The sequence below is a fragment of the Trichechus manatus genome, unplaced genomic scaffold, assembly GCF_000243295.1.
Source record: "Trichechus manatus latirostris isolate Lorelei unplaced genomic scaffold, TriManLat1.0 scaffold00008, whole genome shotgun sequence".
NCBI classification, from domain to species: domain Eukaryota; kingdom Metazoa; phylum Chordata; class Mammalia; order Sirenia; family Trichechidae; genus Trichechus; species Trichechus manatus.
Window position 1 is genome coordinate 25189532 of NW_004443944.1, and position 14200 is coordinate 25203731.

The 14200-nt window shown below is 42.0% G+C and overlaps 1 protein-coding gene across 2 annotated transcripts in view; it reads right to left on the minus strand.

Annotated features, from left to right (window-relative positions):
- The window catches only part of DHX35 (DEAH-box helicase 35), a 92503-nt gene that overhangs the window by 44021 nt on the left and 34282 nt on the right, over positions 1-14200 (minus strand). For both annotated transcript variants that reach the window (XM_004370346.3, XM_023724686.1), the window contains exons 6-9: positions 13138-13199; positions 12237-12306; positions 10116-10175; positions 567-679 (exon numbers count right to left, since the gene is read on the minus strand). In XM_004370346.3, coding sequence (XP_004370403.1) covers positions 567-679; positions 10116-10175; positions 12237-12306; positions 13138-13199 — 305 coding nt within the window. The remainder of the gene's footprint in view (positions 1-566; positions 680-10115; positions 10176-12236; positions 12307-13137; positions 13200-14200) is intronic.

Below are 14200 nucleotides of genomic sequence, written 5' to 3' on the forward strand. Positions count from 1 at the left end.
GTACAGCAAACGGTTAAACACTGGGCTGCTAACCAAAAGGTTGGTAGTTCAAACCCACCCAGAGGCACCTTGGAAGAAAGGTCTGGAGATCTGCTTCCAAAAGGTCACAGTTATGAAAACCCTATGAAGCACACTTCTACTCTGACACACATGGTGTTGCCATGAGTTGGAACCAACCAATGGCAACTGGTTTGATTTTGGCTTTCCTTACTGTCCGAGGAGGCTCCTCCCAGAAAAGCTGACCGCTTTCTTGCTAAGGATGTAAAGAGCTAAGAACCAAATGATTCAATTCACCAATTTGACCCCAGTTCTGAGAACTATTAAGTTTTACTAGAATGTTCTCTCCACCAATTTATACAAACTTACACATCAGTTTCAAGAGTTTAAACTAAATCAGTGGTGACGCTGAGCAGGGTTCCAGAGTATCAAATTGATGAAGGGAGACACAAAGCATCACGAGCGTGGCAAGGCACCCTTGGGGCCGTGTGCAGATGCAGTTTCTCATCATTCCACATGACAGGTCTAGTTTCTAACCACCATCACTAAGGATTCAAGTATCATCAAACCTTTGCAGATAAAAGATATCCACTGGAAACGTTCGCCCTTCCACTGTAAGGATCACACACGTATCTCTGGTCGGGTCACTGGTTTCATTTTGATTAAAGAAATCTCGAAATTTCTAAAATTAAAAAAAAAAATCAATTCTTCATTCCTCTTAAAAAACAGTTCATAGTAATTCATGAAAAGAAAGAAAATATAAAACTGACAGAGCAAAGGTGGTAGTGGGGATTAGATATGTAATACAGACTATGGGTTGCAAAAGCATAAAAAACAAATTCATATTTTTTTATCGCAATTTTTGGGGAATCACATTGCAATGACAGACTCTTTGCTAAAGGTTTGATAAGAATAATAAAGACAAGATGTCAAAATTGCATTTACTATGCATCTAAGTTAACGTGTAGCTATGGTATTATTTATCTTATTCCTATCCCCTGTATTTCACTTAACTGAAAATTAAGTCAAAAGGTATAATTCAGGTTAAATCAGGTTGATATGTAGCTCCAATCAGGAAAGCATAGACCTGAACACACAAGGTATCAATTTATAAAGGAAACTTTTACTTCCGTGAACTCTTTAACAGTAAGTATGTACCACGGACTGGCAAAAGAACGAACAAATCTATCTTGGAAGAAGTACAGCCAGGATGCTCCTTAGAAGCGAGGATGGCCAGACTTCATCTCATGTGCTTTTGGACATGTTCTCAGGAGGGACCAGTCCCTGGAGAAGGACATCATGCTTGGTAAAGTAGAGGGTCAGCAAAAGAGGAAGACCCTCAGTGAGATGGACTGACACAGTGGCTGCAACAATGGGCTCAAGCATAACAGTGACTGTGAGGATGGCACAGGCCCAGGCAGTGTTTCGTTCTGTTGTACATAGGGTCGCTACGAGTCAGAACCAACTTGACGGCATCTAACAACAACAACATGTTCCTGGCACCACAGTTACACATCTATATTTACTATAACCTTCCCAGTAGATTTGAGGCCACTTCATGGCAGGGACGGTGTCTTCCTCATCTATATATGCCCTACAGGAGCTAGCACAATGTGTTATATGATTTTGTAGGTCATCAATTAGATACTTCTCTGACACTCCCACTGTAGCCTGTTGAGAGAAGTGGCTGTCAGCAGTTCCTCCCAAACAGGTGGCCACAGTCTATACAGTGGCACCTGGCCACCAGAGCTGCAGCCTGTAAGGAGGACTGGGACAAGCTCTGGCCAATGATGGGAAAGGGGGAGACTCAACCAAAGATCCCTCTTGGGGATTGTGAGCCCAAGATACATAGAGAGCAGGGTAAGGGTCTGCAGTAGCAGGATCAGGTGCTGAAACCAAGAAGAGCTAGGTGACTACGCTGTCAGAGGAGCCTTGACGGGAAGCTGCTGAGGGTACACAGACATCCTGTCTAGTGGAATATTCCATTATTTGATTCTGAATGACCTTCTCTTTCCCCGACTATTTCTCAGTTTCCCTGAGCCCTTGCTGGGCTTGACTTTCTGTTCTTCTGTGAGGCCTGGCGATACGATCCCAGGTCCTGTCTTCCTTATTTCCCCATGTATCTTTACAAAACATGCCCATCTCGGCTCCTTGAAACCCAGGAGCCCAGGAGGTGCACTGATGAACTGCATCAAATACAAAGTGAATGTACTTGGAAGAGTACTTCTAAAAGAGTAAACTGGATTTAACTACAAAATACTGGCATGCTATACATTAACCTCAAAGTTGTGGAAGAAGATTAAGCACAGACATAAAAGTGTTTTATGCCACCAAAGAACTATGTTGTCCTATGCAGAATTCCATAGGGCACCATTCTTTACTTAATTTCTTTTGGGTAAATTCACTTCAAGTCACTTCAACCCTCCTGCATTCCTATGATATGCACAGTACAGGCCCATTAGAAAGGATGAGCAAGCAAGTGAGAACAGACCCCCATGCCCCAAAGGAGAAAATAATCCAGGGGGAGACTGACGTGCAAAGAACCAATTATAAAATAAACCCTGAGCAGAATGACTAAATGGCCAAAAAAGAGCTGTAAATTACAATCTGAGAGAGTGAAAAGATCAATAATTGCTGGCTTTAGGAAAGGCTTCATAAAGGAGGCAGCATCCCTGGGCTGAGCCTTAAAGGATGACGAGGCTGAGAACTGGCTGGGGAGGGGAACAGACACCCCTTCCCAGGATAAGAGCAGAGTGTGGGCTGAGACGTGAAGAGGCCTCTGGCTGAGCAGAGCCCGAGGTCTACGGCAGGCCAGCCTCACCACTGCATTCTCTCTACAAAATGGACATACTGCTAACTCTCCTGCAAGGCTGTTGTGCAATTTAAATAGAGTGCGCGTGAAAGTACTTGGCACAGGTGTGGCCTAGAATGGTATTCAGTGAGTAGCCGAAGGGGCCTGAATGCCACCCTGTGCAAGCGCTTTATCTGTTGGGCAAGACAAGGGCGGTAAGGAAGGGCATGATTTTATCGTCCTGTGCTCTGGGTGCTGACTCTGGAGATGAGCAGGGGAGATAAGACCTTGGAAGCAAGCACGCTAAGGAAGTTATTCTAATGTAATGATTCAGGGGCAAACCGCACAGGGGCAGCATTAAAGCAAAGCATTTCAGAGGTAAAACTGACAGGACCTGGCAATTAGTGAGCGTGCTCACCATACATGCAGGGTGGGGAGAAGGAGGGAATGACCTCTTAGTCAATCAGGGCTAAAAAATTCCCACAGCAACAGAGGCCTCAAGCCTGAATGACTATAATGAGAGAGGGGCTGAGACAGAGAAGCAGAGAGCCCAGGTTTGTAGAAGGAGGTGAGTTTAGCAATGCTCAGTGACTGGGCAGCTGCTGGGCGGCAGAGGCTGGAGCCCAGGAGCACAGTCACACTGCCACCAGCACACAGTGTCAGCTGAGTCAGGGGCCATGAGGGAGGCGGCCTGAGAGGAGGGGCAGCAAGGCCCCAGAAGCTACAAGGCAGAGGAGGAGGAAGATTTTACGAAGGGTTTGGTGGACAGAGCTGAATGCTACCAAAAAGGCAAGTGGAACAGGGAGGAAGATGGTGCCTTAACGATTTCGTTGGAGTAGATGGCTAAACCTTAGCTGTTAAGGAATATGAAATGCTGGAAGAGTAAAGATATGGAGCTACTCTTTCAAGAAATAAAATCCAACATTTGCTGAGAGGCCTTAAAATCTTTATCCTTAAGATATTTACCATTCATCTTTATTTGGAAATACAAAATATATACACACAGAAGCTATAGGCTAGAAAGCAAGTAAGTATAGCACCAACAGTGCATGACTCTTAGGCAGAACGAAGAAACAGGAAGAGTTAAAGGAGTTCAACGCATCTGGAAGAGAAGAATTTTGAGTTTTATGAAGCAAACGCAATTTAAATGGTGTGGACATCTGCTGGGTGTCTCTCCAGTTCACAGTAATTCCCTTTCCTGGTAGCTACTCCCACCTGACCCACAGAAGTGGGCTCCCAGCAGCCATGTCTATACCAGGGCTTCAAACCAGCTCCTTCTGGTTCGAACCCCTGCTGAGAATTTGCATTCTAACAACTTCCCAGGAAGCTGTACATAAGAATCATCTGGGGATCTTGTTAAACTGTAGATGCTGAGTCAGTGTATCTGGGGTGCAAATGCAAATTCTCAGCAGTGAACTTGTTAGAAATGCAAATTCTCAGCATGAGTTCCAACAGAAAGGAACCAATTCGAAGCCCTGGTCTATACAATATTCCCAGCCGTTGGCCAACACCCCTTAGCCTATGCAGATTGGTTGGGGGTTGTGGGGGAGTACCTGACCCCAGCTGACCCCAAGATCCTTCCCCAGGAATCTGGAAAGAGCAATTAGTCTCTCTCCAAGTAGCTGGACCTGTGACAAAAAACTGTGGGAGCTGTCAGCAACGACATTTTCTACCATGTGGATGGAAGCAAATAAAAGACAAACAACAGCATATGACACGATGGTAATAAACACTTCGTAATTATACCTGGTCGTGTTATCTAGATGCTCGCTTAATTAGGCTTACATTAACAAGGCAACTAAACTAATTACGGCAACTATTTGATTAGCCCCCGTCCTATTCGGCTTCCCTCTGCCTGCCAGCTGCAATCGCTGGTGTCTTCATCTGCAGGCTGGGCCCGGCCCAGGCCCTGAGAGAAACCAGGGCAGGCAGATTATCAGCAGACCTATTCTTCTGGGCAGTGAGGCTTGGAATTAGTCTGACTCTCACAGCTCCAGAAGCTGGAGGTACCAAGAATGAGCTCTGGGTACAACTGTGGCTTCTAGGTCAAAATGCTACCTAAACCACACCCTGCCCAACCCCGACTCACACTCTTTCCACTTTCTTCCTCTTCTGCCATTTCTCTTCTTCACTCTCTTCCTCTCACTTGTGAACCCATATATCACACCCCACAGGGACCCCTGCCCACCCACACAAAGTGACCCACACACATAGATCCCTCCACCCCACACACAGATCACCCCTCATACACACACAGACCTCAACTCCCCCCTAACAGAGAAGGCACTAGATATGCAGGTGAGGAAGGGATAAAGCAATTAATGGTCCTAGCCCACGGAGGGCCCAGCTGAATGGTACTGAAGCCCCAGCATGCCTCGCATCACAGCATACCCAATCTATAATGAATTTTCTACATTTTATCTTCCCACGTGTTATGGATTGAATTGTGTCCCCCAAAATGTATGTTGAAGTCCTAACCTCTGCGCCAGTGAATGTGACCTTGATTGGGAAATAGAGAGTTTCTTTGCAGAGTTATCAGTCAAATTCATGAAGTTATACCGGAGTAGGGTGGGTCCTGTCATGGATTGAATTGTGTCCCCAGAAAATATGTGTATCAATTTGGCTAGGCCATGATTCTCAGTATTGTGTGATTGTCCACCATTTTGTCATCTGATGTGATTGTCTTATGTGCTATAAATCCTATCTATCACTATAATATTAATGAATTGGATTATCAACAATTATGTTGATGAGATCTACAAGATTAGATTATGTCTTAAGTCAATCTCTTTTGAGATATAAAAGAGAGAAGCAAGCAGAGAGACAGGGGGACCTCATACCACCAAGAAAGTAATGCATGCGGGCAGAGCCCTTCCTTTAGACTCAAGGTTCCTGTGCAGAGAAGCTCCTAGACTGGAGGAAGACTGATGACAAAGACCTTCCTCCAGAGCCCAACAGAGAGAGAAAGCTTTCCTCTGGAGCTGATGCCCTCAATCTGAACTTCTAGCCTACTAGACTGCAAAAGAATAAATTTCTCTTTGTTAAAGCCATCCACTGGTGGTATTTCTGTTATAACAGCACTAGATAACGAAGACAGTCCTAATCCTAATCTCTTCCAAGTGGCATCTTATTAAAAAGAACAGACACAGGGAAAGACAGACACGATGTGACGACAGAAGCAGATGCATCTATAAGCAGCAAAGGAATGCCAAGGATTGCTGGCAGCCACCAGAAACCAGGAGAGAGGCATGGAAAAGTTCCTCTCTCAAAGCCCTCATAAGGAATCAGCATGGCCAATACCCTGATTTGGACTTCTAGCCTCCAGTACTTCGAGACAATAAACTTCTATTCTTTAAAGCTACCCACTTGGTGGTCTTTTGTTATGGCGGGGAAGCCCTGGTGGCACAGCAGTGAAGTGCTACTACGGCTGCTAACAAAAAGGTCAGCAGTTCAAATCCACCAACTGCTCCTCGGAAACTCTATGGGGCAGTTCTACTCTGTCCTACACGGTCACTATGAGTCGGGATCGACTCAATGGCAACCGGGTTTTACGGGTTATGGCAGCCCTAGGAAACTGAGACATCACTTTAAAAAATTCCATCTATATCAACTACTGTAGACAGAACTGAAAGAAGTTATTTTTTGAAATCCCTATGCCAAGCCAAAAGACCATAAATAAAAGATAATTGTGAGCAATTATTAATTAACAATGATTTGAAGAAAAGACTTAGACATTATAGTTTCCAAACACAACAGAAACTGTAGGCTACATATCTATAGCCAACTGATTTTTCACAAGGGTGCCAAGTCCATTCAATGGGGAAAGAATAATCTCTTCAATAAATGGCGCTGGGACAACTGGATCTCCACATGCAAAAGAATGAAGTTGGACCCATACCTCACACCATAATATGAAAATTAACTCAGAATGGATCAATGACTTAAATAGAAGAACTAAATCCATAAACTCTTATAAGAACATATTGTGGTAAAACTTCAACATCTTGTTTTTGACAATGGATTCTTAGATATGACACCAAAAGCATGAACAACAAAAGAAAAATTTAGGGGTATCAAAGGACTTTATCAAAAAGTGAAGGGACAACCTACAGAATGGGAGAAAATATTTGGAAATCATGTATCTGATAAGGGTTTAATATCCAGAATACATAAAGAACACCTACAACTCAACAACAAAAAGACAATCTAATTAAAAAATGGGCAAAGGACTTGAACAAACATTTCTCCAAAGAAGATATACAAATGGCCAATAAGCACATGAAAAGATGCTCAACATCATTAGTCGTTAGGAAAATGTAAATCAAAACCACAATGAGATATCACCTCAGACCCACTAGGATGGCTATTATCAGAAAACAAGTGTTGTCAAGAATGCGGAAAATTGGAACCCTTGTGCATTGCTGGTGGGAATGTAAAACGGTACATCAAAAACATTTGGCGGTTCCTCAGAAGGTTAAACGTAAAATTACCACATGACCCAGCAATTCCACTCCTAGGTATATACCCAAGAGACTTGAAAGCAAGAACTCAAACAAATACCTCTACACCAATGTGCACTGCAGCATTTTACCCACAATAGCTAAAAGGCGGAAACAACTCAAGTGTCCATCAACAGATGAATGGATAAACAAAATGTGGTATATACATACAATTAAATATTATTTAACCATACAGAGCAACGAAGTACATGCTGAAACATGCTACAATATAGATGAACCTTGAAAATATTATGTTGAGTGAAGTAAGACATAAAAGGACAAATACTGCATAATCCCACCTATATGAAATATCTGGAACAGGCAAATACATAGAGACAAAAGTTTATTAGTGGTTACCAGGGGTTAGGAGCCCTGTTGGCACAGTAGTTAAGAGCTCAGGCTACTAACCAAAAGGTTGACAGTTCAAATCTACCAGTCACTCCTTGGAAACCCCATGAGGCGGTTTTACTCTGTCCTATAGGGTCGCTATGAGTCGAAATCGACTGGACAGCAACGGGTTTGGTTTTTTGTTTTTTTTTTTAACCAGGGGTTAGGGGGAGGAAGGAGGATGAACGAGAATTATTGCTGAAGGGATACTAACTTCCTGTTTGGGGTGATGTAAAACTTTTAGAAATGGATAGTGGTGATGGTAGCACAACACGGCAGAAGTAATTAATGTCACTGGATTGTACAATTAAAAATGGTTAAAATGGCAAACTTTTTGTTATACATATTTTTTACCATAATAAAATTAAAATCAAATTACAAGAAAAAAGTTTAAGAATAAGTTTAAAAAGAAAGAAGACGCTCTGTGTAATGGAGCCACGGAGGAGATAAGAGAAGGTGAGGTCAGGTATAGTCCCTGAAATAGTCCTCCGGCAGGTATCATGAAGGAGATGAGGATGAGCTAAAGAGGACAACAAAGGGACTCAGACCCAAAAGTCAGCATGGGCAGACCTAAGACAACAGAATCCTGTAGCCTGTGAAAAGGCCTGAGAAACCATCCCAGACACACACGCAAACACCTCTCTTATCCATGCTGAGCTTTTTCTCTCTGCAAGTTGTTCTGCATCCCTGAAGCCATGGGGAGGTCAGGAACTCGGTCCTTTTCATATCTCACCTGGATTACAGAACTGGCTTCCTGAATGGTATCTCCAACTCCACTCTTGTTTCTTCTACACAGCACCCTAAGTGATCTTTCTAGAACCCAAATATGATCAAGTCACTGCCCTCCCTCACATCTCTCATGGCTCCTGACCCAGTACAGGATGGAGCCCATCCTCCTTTGCTTGGCCTGTAGGCCTTCCCTGATCTGACCCTGCCAGCCTCTCCATTTTAATCCCCTATTGCTTCCCATTCAGTTAAAATTCATTCAATCCGAGTGCCTACTCTATACCAGACAGACACTGTTGTACAGGCACAGGATAAAATAATAAATAACACAGTCAAAATCCCTATCTTCATGGAGCTTACATTTTAGTGATGGGAGACATACAATAAACAAACACTTGGAAATGCATGTTAGGTAATGATAAACACTAAAAAGAAAATAATATTAAGAGTAAGAGGATAGAGAAAAATAGGGCACTGTTTTAAGACAGGGTGCTCACGAAAGGCCTCTCTGAGGAGATAATGTCTGAGCAAGACTGGAATGAAAAAAGGGTTGAGCCATGAGAACACCTGGGAGAAAAATGTTCTAGAAAGAGGGTCCCCACCCCAGAGCAGAAACATGCTTGTGTATTTTGACGAACAGCAAGGGGACCGAAGTGGCTGGAGTGTAGGGAGTGCTGGAAGAACTGCAAGGAGATGAATTCAGAGAGGTGGCTGGGGGATAAATCACCCCGGACACCTTGAAGACAAGGTAAGACCTTACACTTGATTCACAGCTCCTGAACGCATGGTTTCGTGCCCCTGTGCCTCTCGGCAAAGTTAAGATGCCTTTCCCCACCCTTGCCCAGCTGGCAAACTTCTGTACCTCCTCCTTCAAACCCAGCAGTCACCTCCTCTGTGAAAGATTCTGAACGCCCCTACCCTGATGTCCTTCAGCACCTCCTTGGACTGCCCCAGCACCTTGAACACTCTTGTACTGAATACACTCATCACACTGAGCTGGAACCATCTATCTATGTGTCTGTTTCCTCTGAGAAGTCAGGGAGTATAGGAATCATCCATATCCAGAACTGTGCTTAACATGTATAGAGCAAGTGGCCAAAAATATTTGTTGAGTTTAATTACTATTTTAACTAAAATGCTAGTTATCAAGGGAGAAAAATAATGTAAACTTAGCCCAGAAATTTATAACACTTATATGTACAGGGGAAAACTCAATTGCACAAAAAATCTAAATATATATGCTATAAACCAAACTCACTGCTGTCGAGTTGATTACAACATATAGCAAGACTATACTACAGACTACAACTGCCCCATATGGTTTCCAAGGCTGTAATCTTTACCGAAGCAGACTGCCCCATCTCTCTCCCACGGAGCAGCTACTGGCTTCGAACCACTGATCTTTCAGTTAGCAGCTAAGTGCTTTTAACCACTGCACCACCAGGGCTTCTATATATGCTATCGTCATAATAAATTCAAGAAATATAGCCTCATACTGAAAAAAGTAATAAAAAGAAGCTGCCTATGTGGGGAGAAATATAGTATGTAGAGAAACAAGACAAGTAGGTAATTATAAACTCAAATTATTTCCACCCACATAGAATCTAGGACATCAGCTGGCCCTATAAGGAAAGTAGGCTATTCTGGCAAGGACAAGTTCTTGCTGGAGGTAACTTCCCTACAATGTGTCCACCAATTCCAGTGTGAGATCTTACCTCTGCATCCAGAGTGGCTGAGGCCACAATCAAGCGGAGATCCCCTCGCTTTTTCTGAATCTACAAAAGAAGGCAGCAGGAAATAATGACCACGCTGAACTATTTATGGATCAAATAATTTGATGTCTGGAACTACTATTCAAAATAATCCAGTGCGTGTATTTTTCTGGTAGAGAGACGGGCCTACAGAAGAAACAAGACTGAGCATAAATTAATCATGGTTAAAGTCATAGGCAAAAGGAGGTTCATTGTATTTTTTCTAATTTTGCAAATGTTTGAAAATTTCCAAGATAAAAAGATTTTTAAAAAAATGTTTCAGAGGAAGTATAAAGGAACTTTAAGACCTGAATTTGAATTTACTTAGAATGAAACCATTTTTCCCTGACACCTTGATCTCTGTATAGTCAGAATCTATATATATATGGTTAAGTATGAAATCATACATCGAAAGCAAACAAATAAAAAATGGTAACACTAAGACAGAAATATGGAAAAAGTTATTAACAAGTATTCAAAGAAACATACATAATCAACAGGCTTATCAGACATGATCAAATAAACGAATAGTGAAAATATATAATAATAATGAGATCATTGTTTTCATCTATCCCATTGGCAAGGATTTATTTTTTTTAAGGCTAATAGTATTGGCAAAGGTTCAATGAAACAGGTCCTCTTATATACTGTTCCTGGGAAGGTAATCAATTGGTGGGATAATTCCTAGCAGGCATCAGAAAGTGTTTTATTCCCCTTTGTCCAGGGAATAAAATAATAATGAAAATAACAATAACAACAGCAGCCAACATATACTGAAATATGTGCCATTCTAGGGCCAAAACGTACAGTTGTGTAGTGTATGCACTGCAAAAAGATACCTGGCTGAGTCTGGTGGCATCTGGAATCTAGCCCACCCTCCACTAGCTATGGACATCGTTCCAGAGGAGGCATCTTTTTCTATTCTGCACAAAGCCACCTTATAGGCTAGTTGTAACCCTGAGCCAGGCACCATTTTGAGAGTTTGACATCATGTCATTTAAGCCTCACAACTTAGGATCTAGATCAGGTCTGCACAACAGAACTCTCTGCAACCATGTAGATGTTCTATATCTGCACTGCCCAGTACAGTAGCCTACTAGTCACCTGTGGCTATTGTGCCCTTGAAATGTAGACAATGTAACTGAAATATTAATTGCATTCTATTTTAATTAATTTAACTCTAAATAGCCACAGGTGGCTAGTGGCTACACTATAAGACCACAGGACAGGACAGATATAAAGAGTATTCTTATCCTCATTTTAGAGATGAGTAAATGGAGTTGCAGAGAGGCTAGGTAACCTGACCAAGGTTACACGGCCAACAGAGGGGCAGAGTCAAGGATCTGAATTCAGGAAGTCTGGCACAGAGCCCAGCATGCTCTTTATCACCTGCTCTATCACCTCTTTCTAGACTCCTGTGATTGGGAATTTGCCCAAAGAAAACAATCAGAAAATATGGGGAAGGGTAAGAGTGACGCAGAGCTGAAACAAGATTGGTCATGAGTTACAATTGTTGAAGCTGGATGATGGGCACGTAAAGGTTTATTATATTCGTCTCTCTACTTTGTAAGAAATTTAAAATCTTCTATAACAGAAAGTTAAAAAAGAAACAAAAGCAACACATTTAACTACGAGGGTATTCATTGCATCATTATTCAAAACACTTAAAATCTGAAAAGCAAATAAATGTCTAATAGTAGAAAAAGAGTTAAATACTTCATGGTAGAGACATGTGATTATATAGCCATTAAAAATAATGTCCTCAAAGAATATTTAATGACACAGGAAAATGATCTTGATGATCCTGGTGATCTTTAAGGGAAGAACGCAACACAAAAAATTAGAAAATACAATACAATCCCTATTACACTTAAACAGGTATGTGCCACACACACAGACACACACAGAAAAAAGAGAAAAAAACATACTGACATTTTAACAGTGGCGTCTCTGAGTGAGTGGAATATGGGTGATTTTAATATTTTCCTTTGTATTTTGAAGGATTTTCCAAATTGCTATAATTACTTTCGTAAACGGGCAAAACACACAAAACAGAACAATAAAAGTGTGACAGAAAAGTCATACCTTTTTTAACAAGCCAATGGCAATGTCGGTGTACAAGGTCCTCTCATGAGCTTCATCCAGCATGATGGCACTAAGAATCAAGAAGGAAGATGTCAGTGAGCATTCAAACAAACCACCCCATATTCTCCTACCCAGACCACCAAAGAGACATGCAATCGCCTGTATCAAAAGTAAAACAAAGTAACTCCTGGGACAATGAGGTATTCATAAACTAATAAAAACAGTGGCCTTAACACATCTTTGTGAAGAAAATGGTCTATTTATTGCCATCTCCAAAGAGTTTTTATCACCATCACTGGATTCCAATAGGATTTAACATCTGATTTTAAGTTACAATATGACACGTAACCCCACACAGCACATAAAAATCAGAACAAGGCCCAACCCCCTGAAGACTGTTAAGCTGTAGAAAACAGAACAAAGAGGCACATGATCACAGCTGCATCACGTGTATACCAGGCAATCATAGGTGACACCCCTTCCCAGAGAACTGAAAAGCCTGTGTGGGATACCTAGTGCTAAAGGGATACACAAAGACACACAAGGAGGGAGAAAGTGATCAGTAATTATTTGGACCCTGCATATTACATTCAACAAAACAGTGTGTAGTTCTAATCTGCGCTAAGATTCCGCAGTCACAACCAATCCTGGAATATGACGGGCAAGATAAAAAGAACAAGTTAAGGACGGTTTAAATAATGACAGGAGTCTTAATGTGCCCACTGATGTCTGTAAATGGCCTTGTTACCTAAATTCTAAGAGAAACATCAAAGGTTGCAGCAGCCAAGGTAAGGAGAAAAGCTCTGGGGCAGTAGAATGCAGATGCAAATCCAAGCTATAACACAACTATTTGTGTACTTTCAGAACATTAGGAAAATCATCATAGGAAAAGCACACTTACCTATATTTTGTTAACAAAGGGTCAACCATCATTTCCCTGACCAGCATTCCATCGGTCAGAAACTGAAAAATAAAAACACGGAGTTTCAGAAATAATTCATTTACACTGTATCATAATGATTAAAAAAAAAAGGTTCAAGTGCAACTAAATGTGTACAACCTCTTCACAAGCATGTTTAAAGACAACTCCCCACAAGGACTGTGAGGAAATGCACCAATGTTTTAGCACTAGAAGTGTCCACAAACAAAACTTCAAACATGGGATCCTCCTGGAGCCTGCAAATCTCTTAGCAGAACTTCACCTGCATTTACCATCTGAACATTGGCCAGGCCCTATTTCCTCTGAGCTTTTCTTTACCACCGGTACTACAGACGAACAGGCGGTGAAAACAACCTGTGTCCGCCCAAGGGAACTCTGTGAGTCTGACATAGTTGTTCTTCAAAGTTCCCAGAGACTGCAGACTTGCAGCTCTTGAGATTATTAACCCCGACTTCAAATTATATTATTTTATTGAGGCGGGATGCGGGGATGGGTTTGAAGGAGCCTGCTGTGCAGTAGTTAGGTGCTCAGCTGCTAACCAAAAGGTCAGCTGTTCAAACCCACAAGCTGCTCCACGAGAGAAAAATGTGGCAGTCTGCTTCCGTAAAGTTTACGGCCTTGGAAATCCTATGCGGCAGTTCTACTCTGTCCTACAGGGTCGCTATAAGTCAGAATCAACTCAGCAGCAACAGGTTTGGTTTGGATGAGACTGTGGCTAAGAACATGGGCTGCGGTGTCAGACTGCTGGGCTTCAGATTCTGGCTCTACCCCTTACTAGCTGTGTGAACCTGCGGCAAGTTACTTACCCTTTCTGAGCCTGATTCCTCATTTGTAAAATGGAGGTAATAAGAGATCTACCTCACAAGGTTACTGTCAGAATTAAGTGAAATAGTATATGTTTAGCACAGAGCCTAGCACAGAAATAGTGTTCAATGAATGTCAGCTATTATTATTTAGGATTAATGAACATTTATAAAATGCTTTAGAAATATATGGTAACAACTGGACATTGTTACTCTCAATG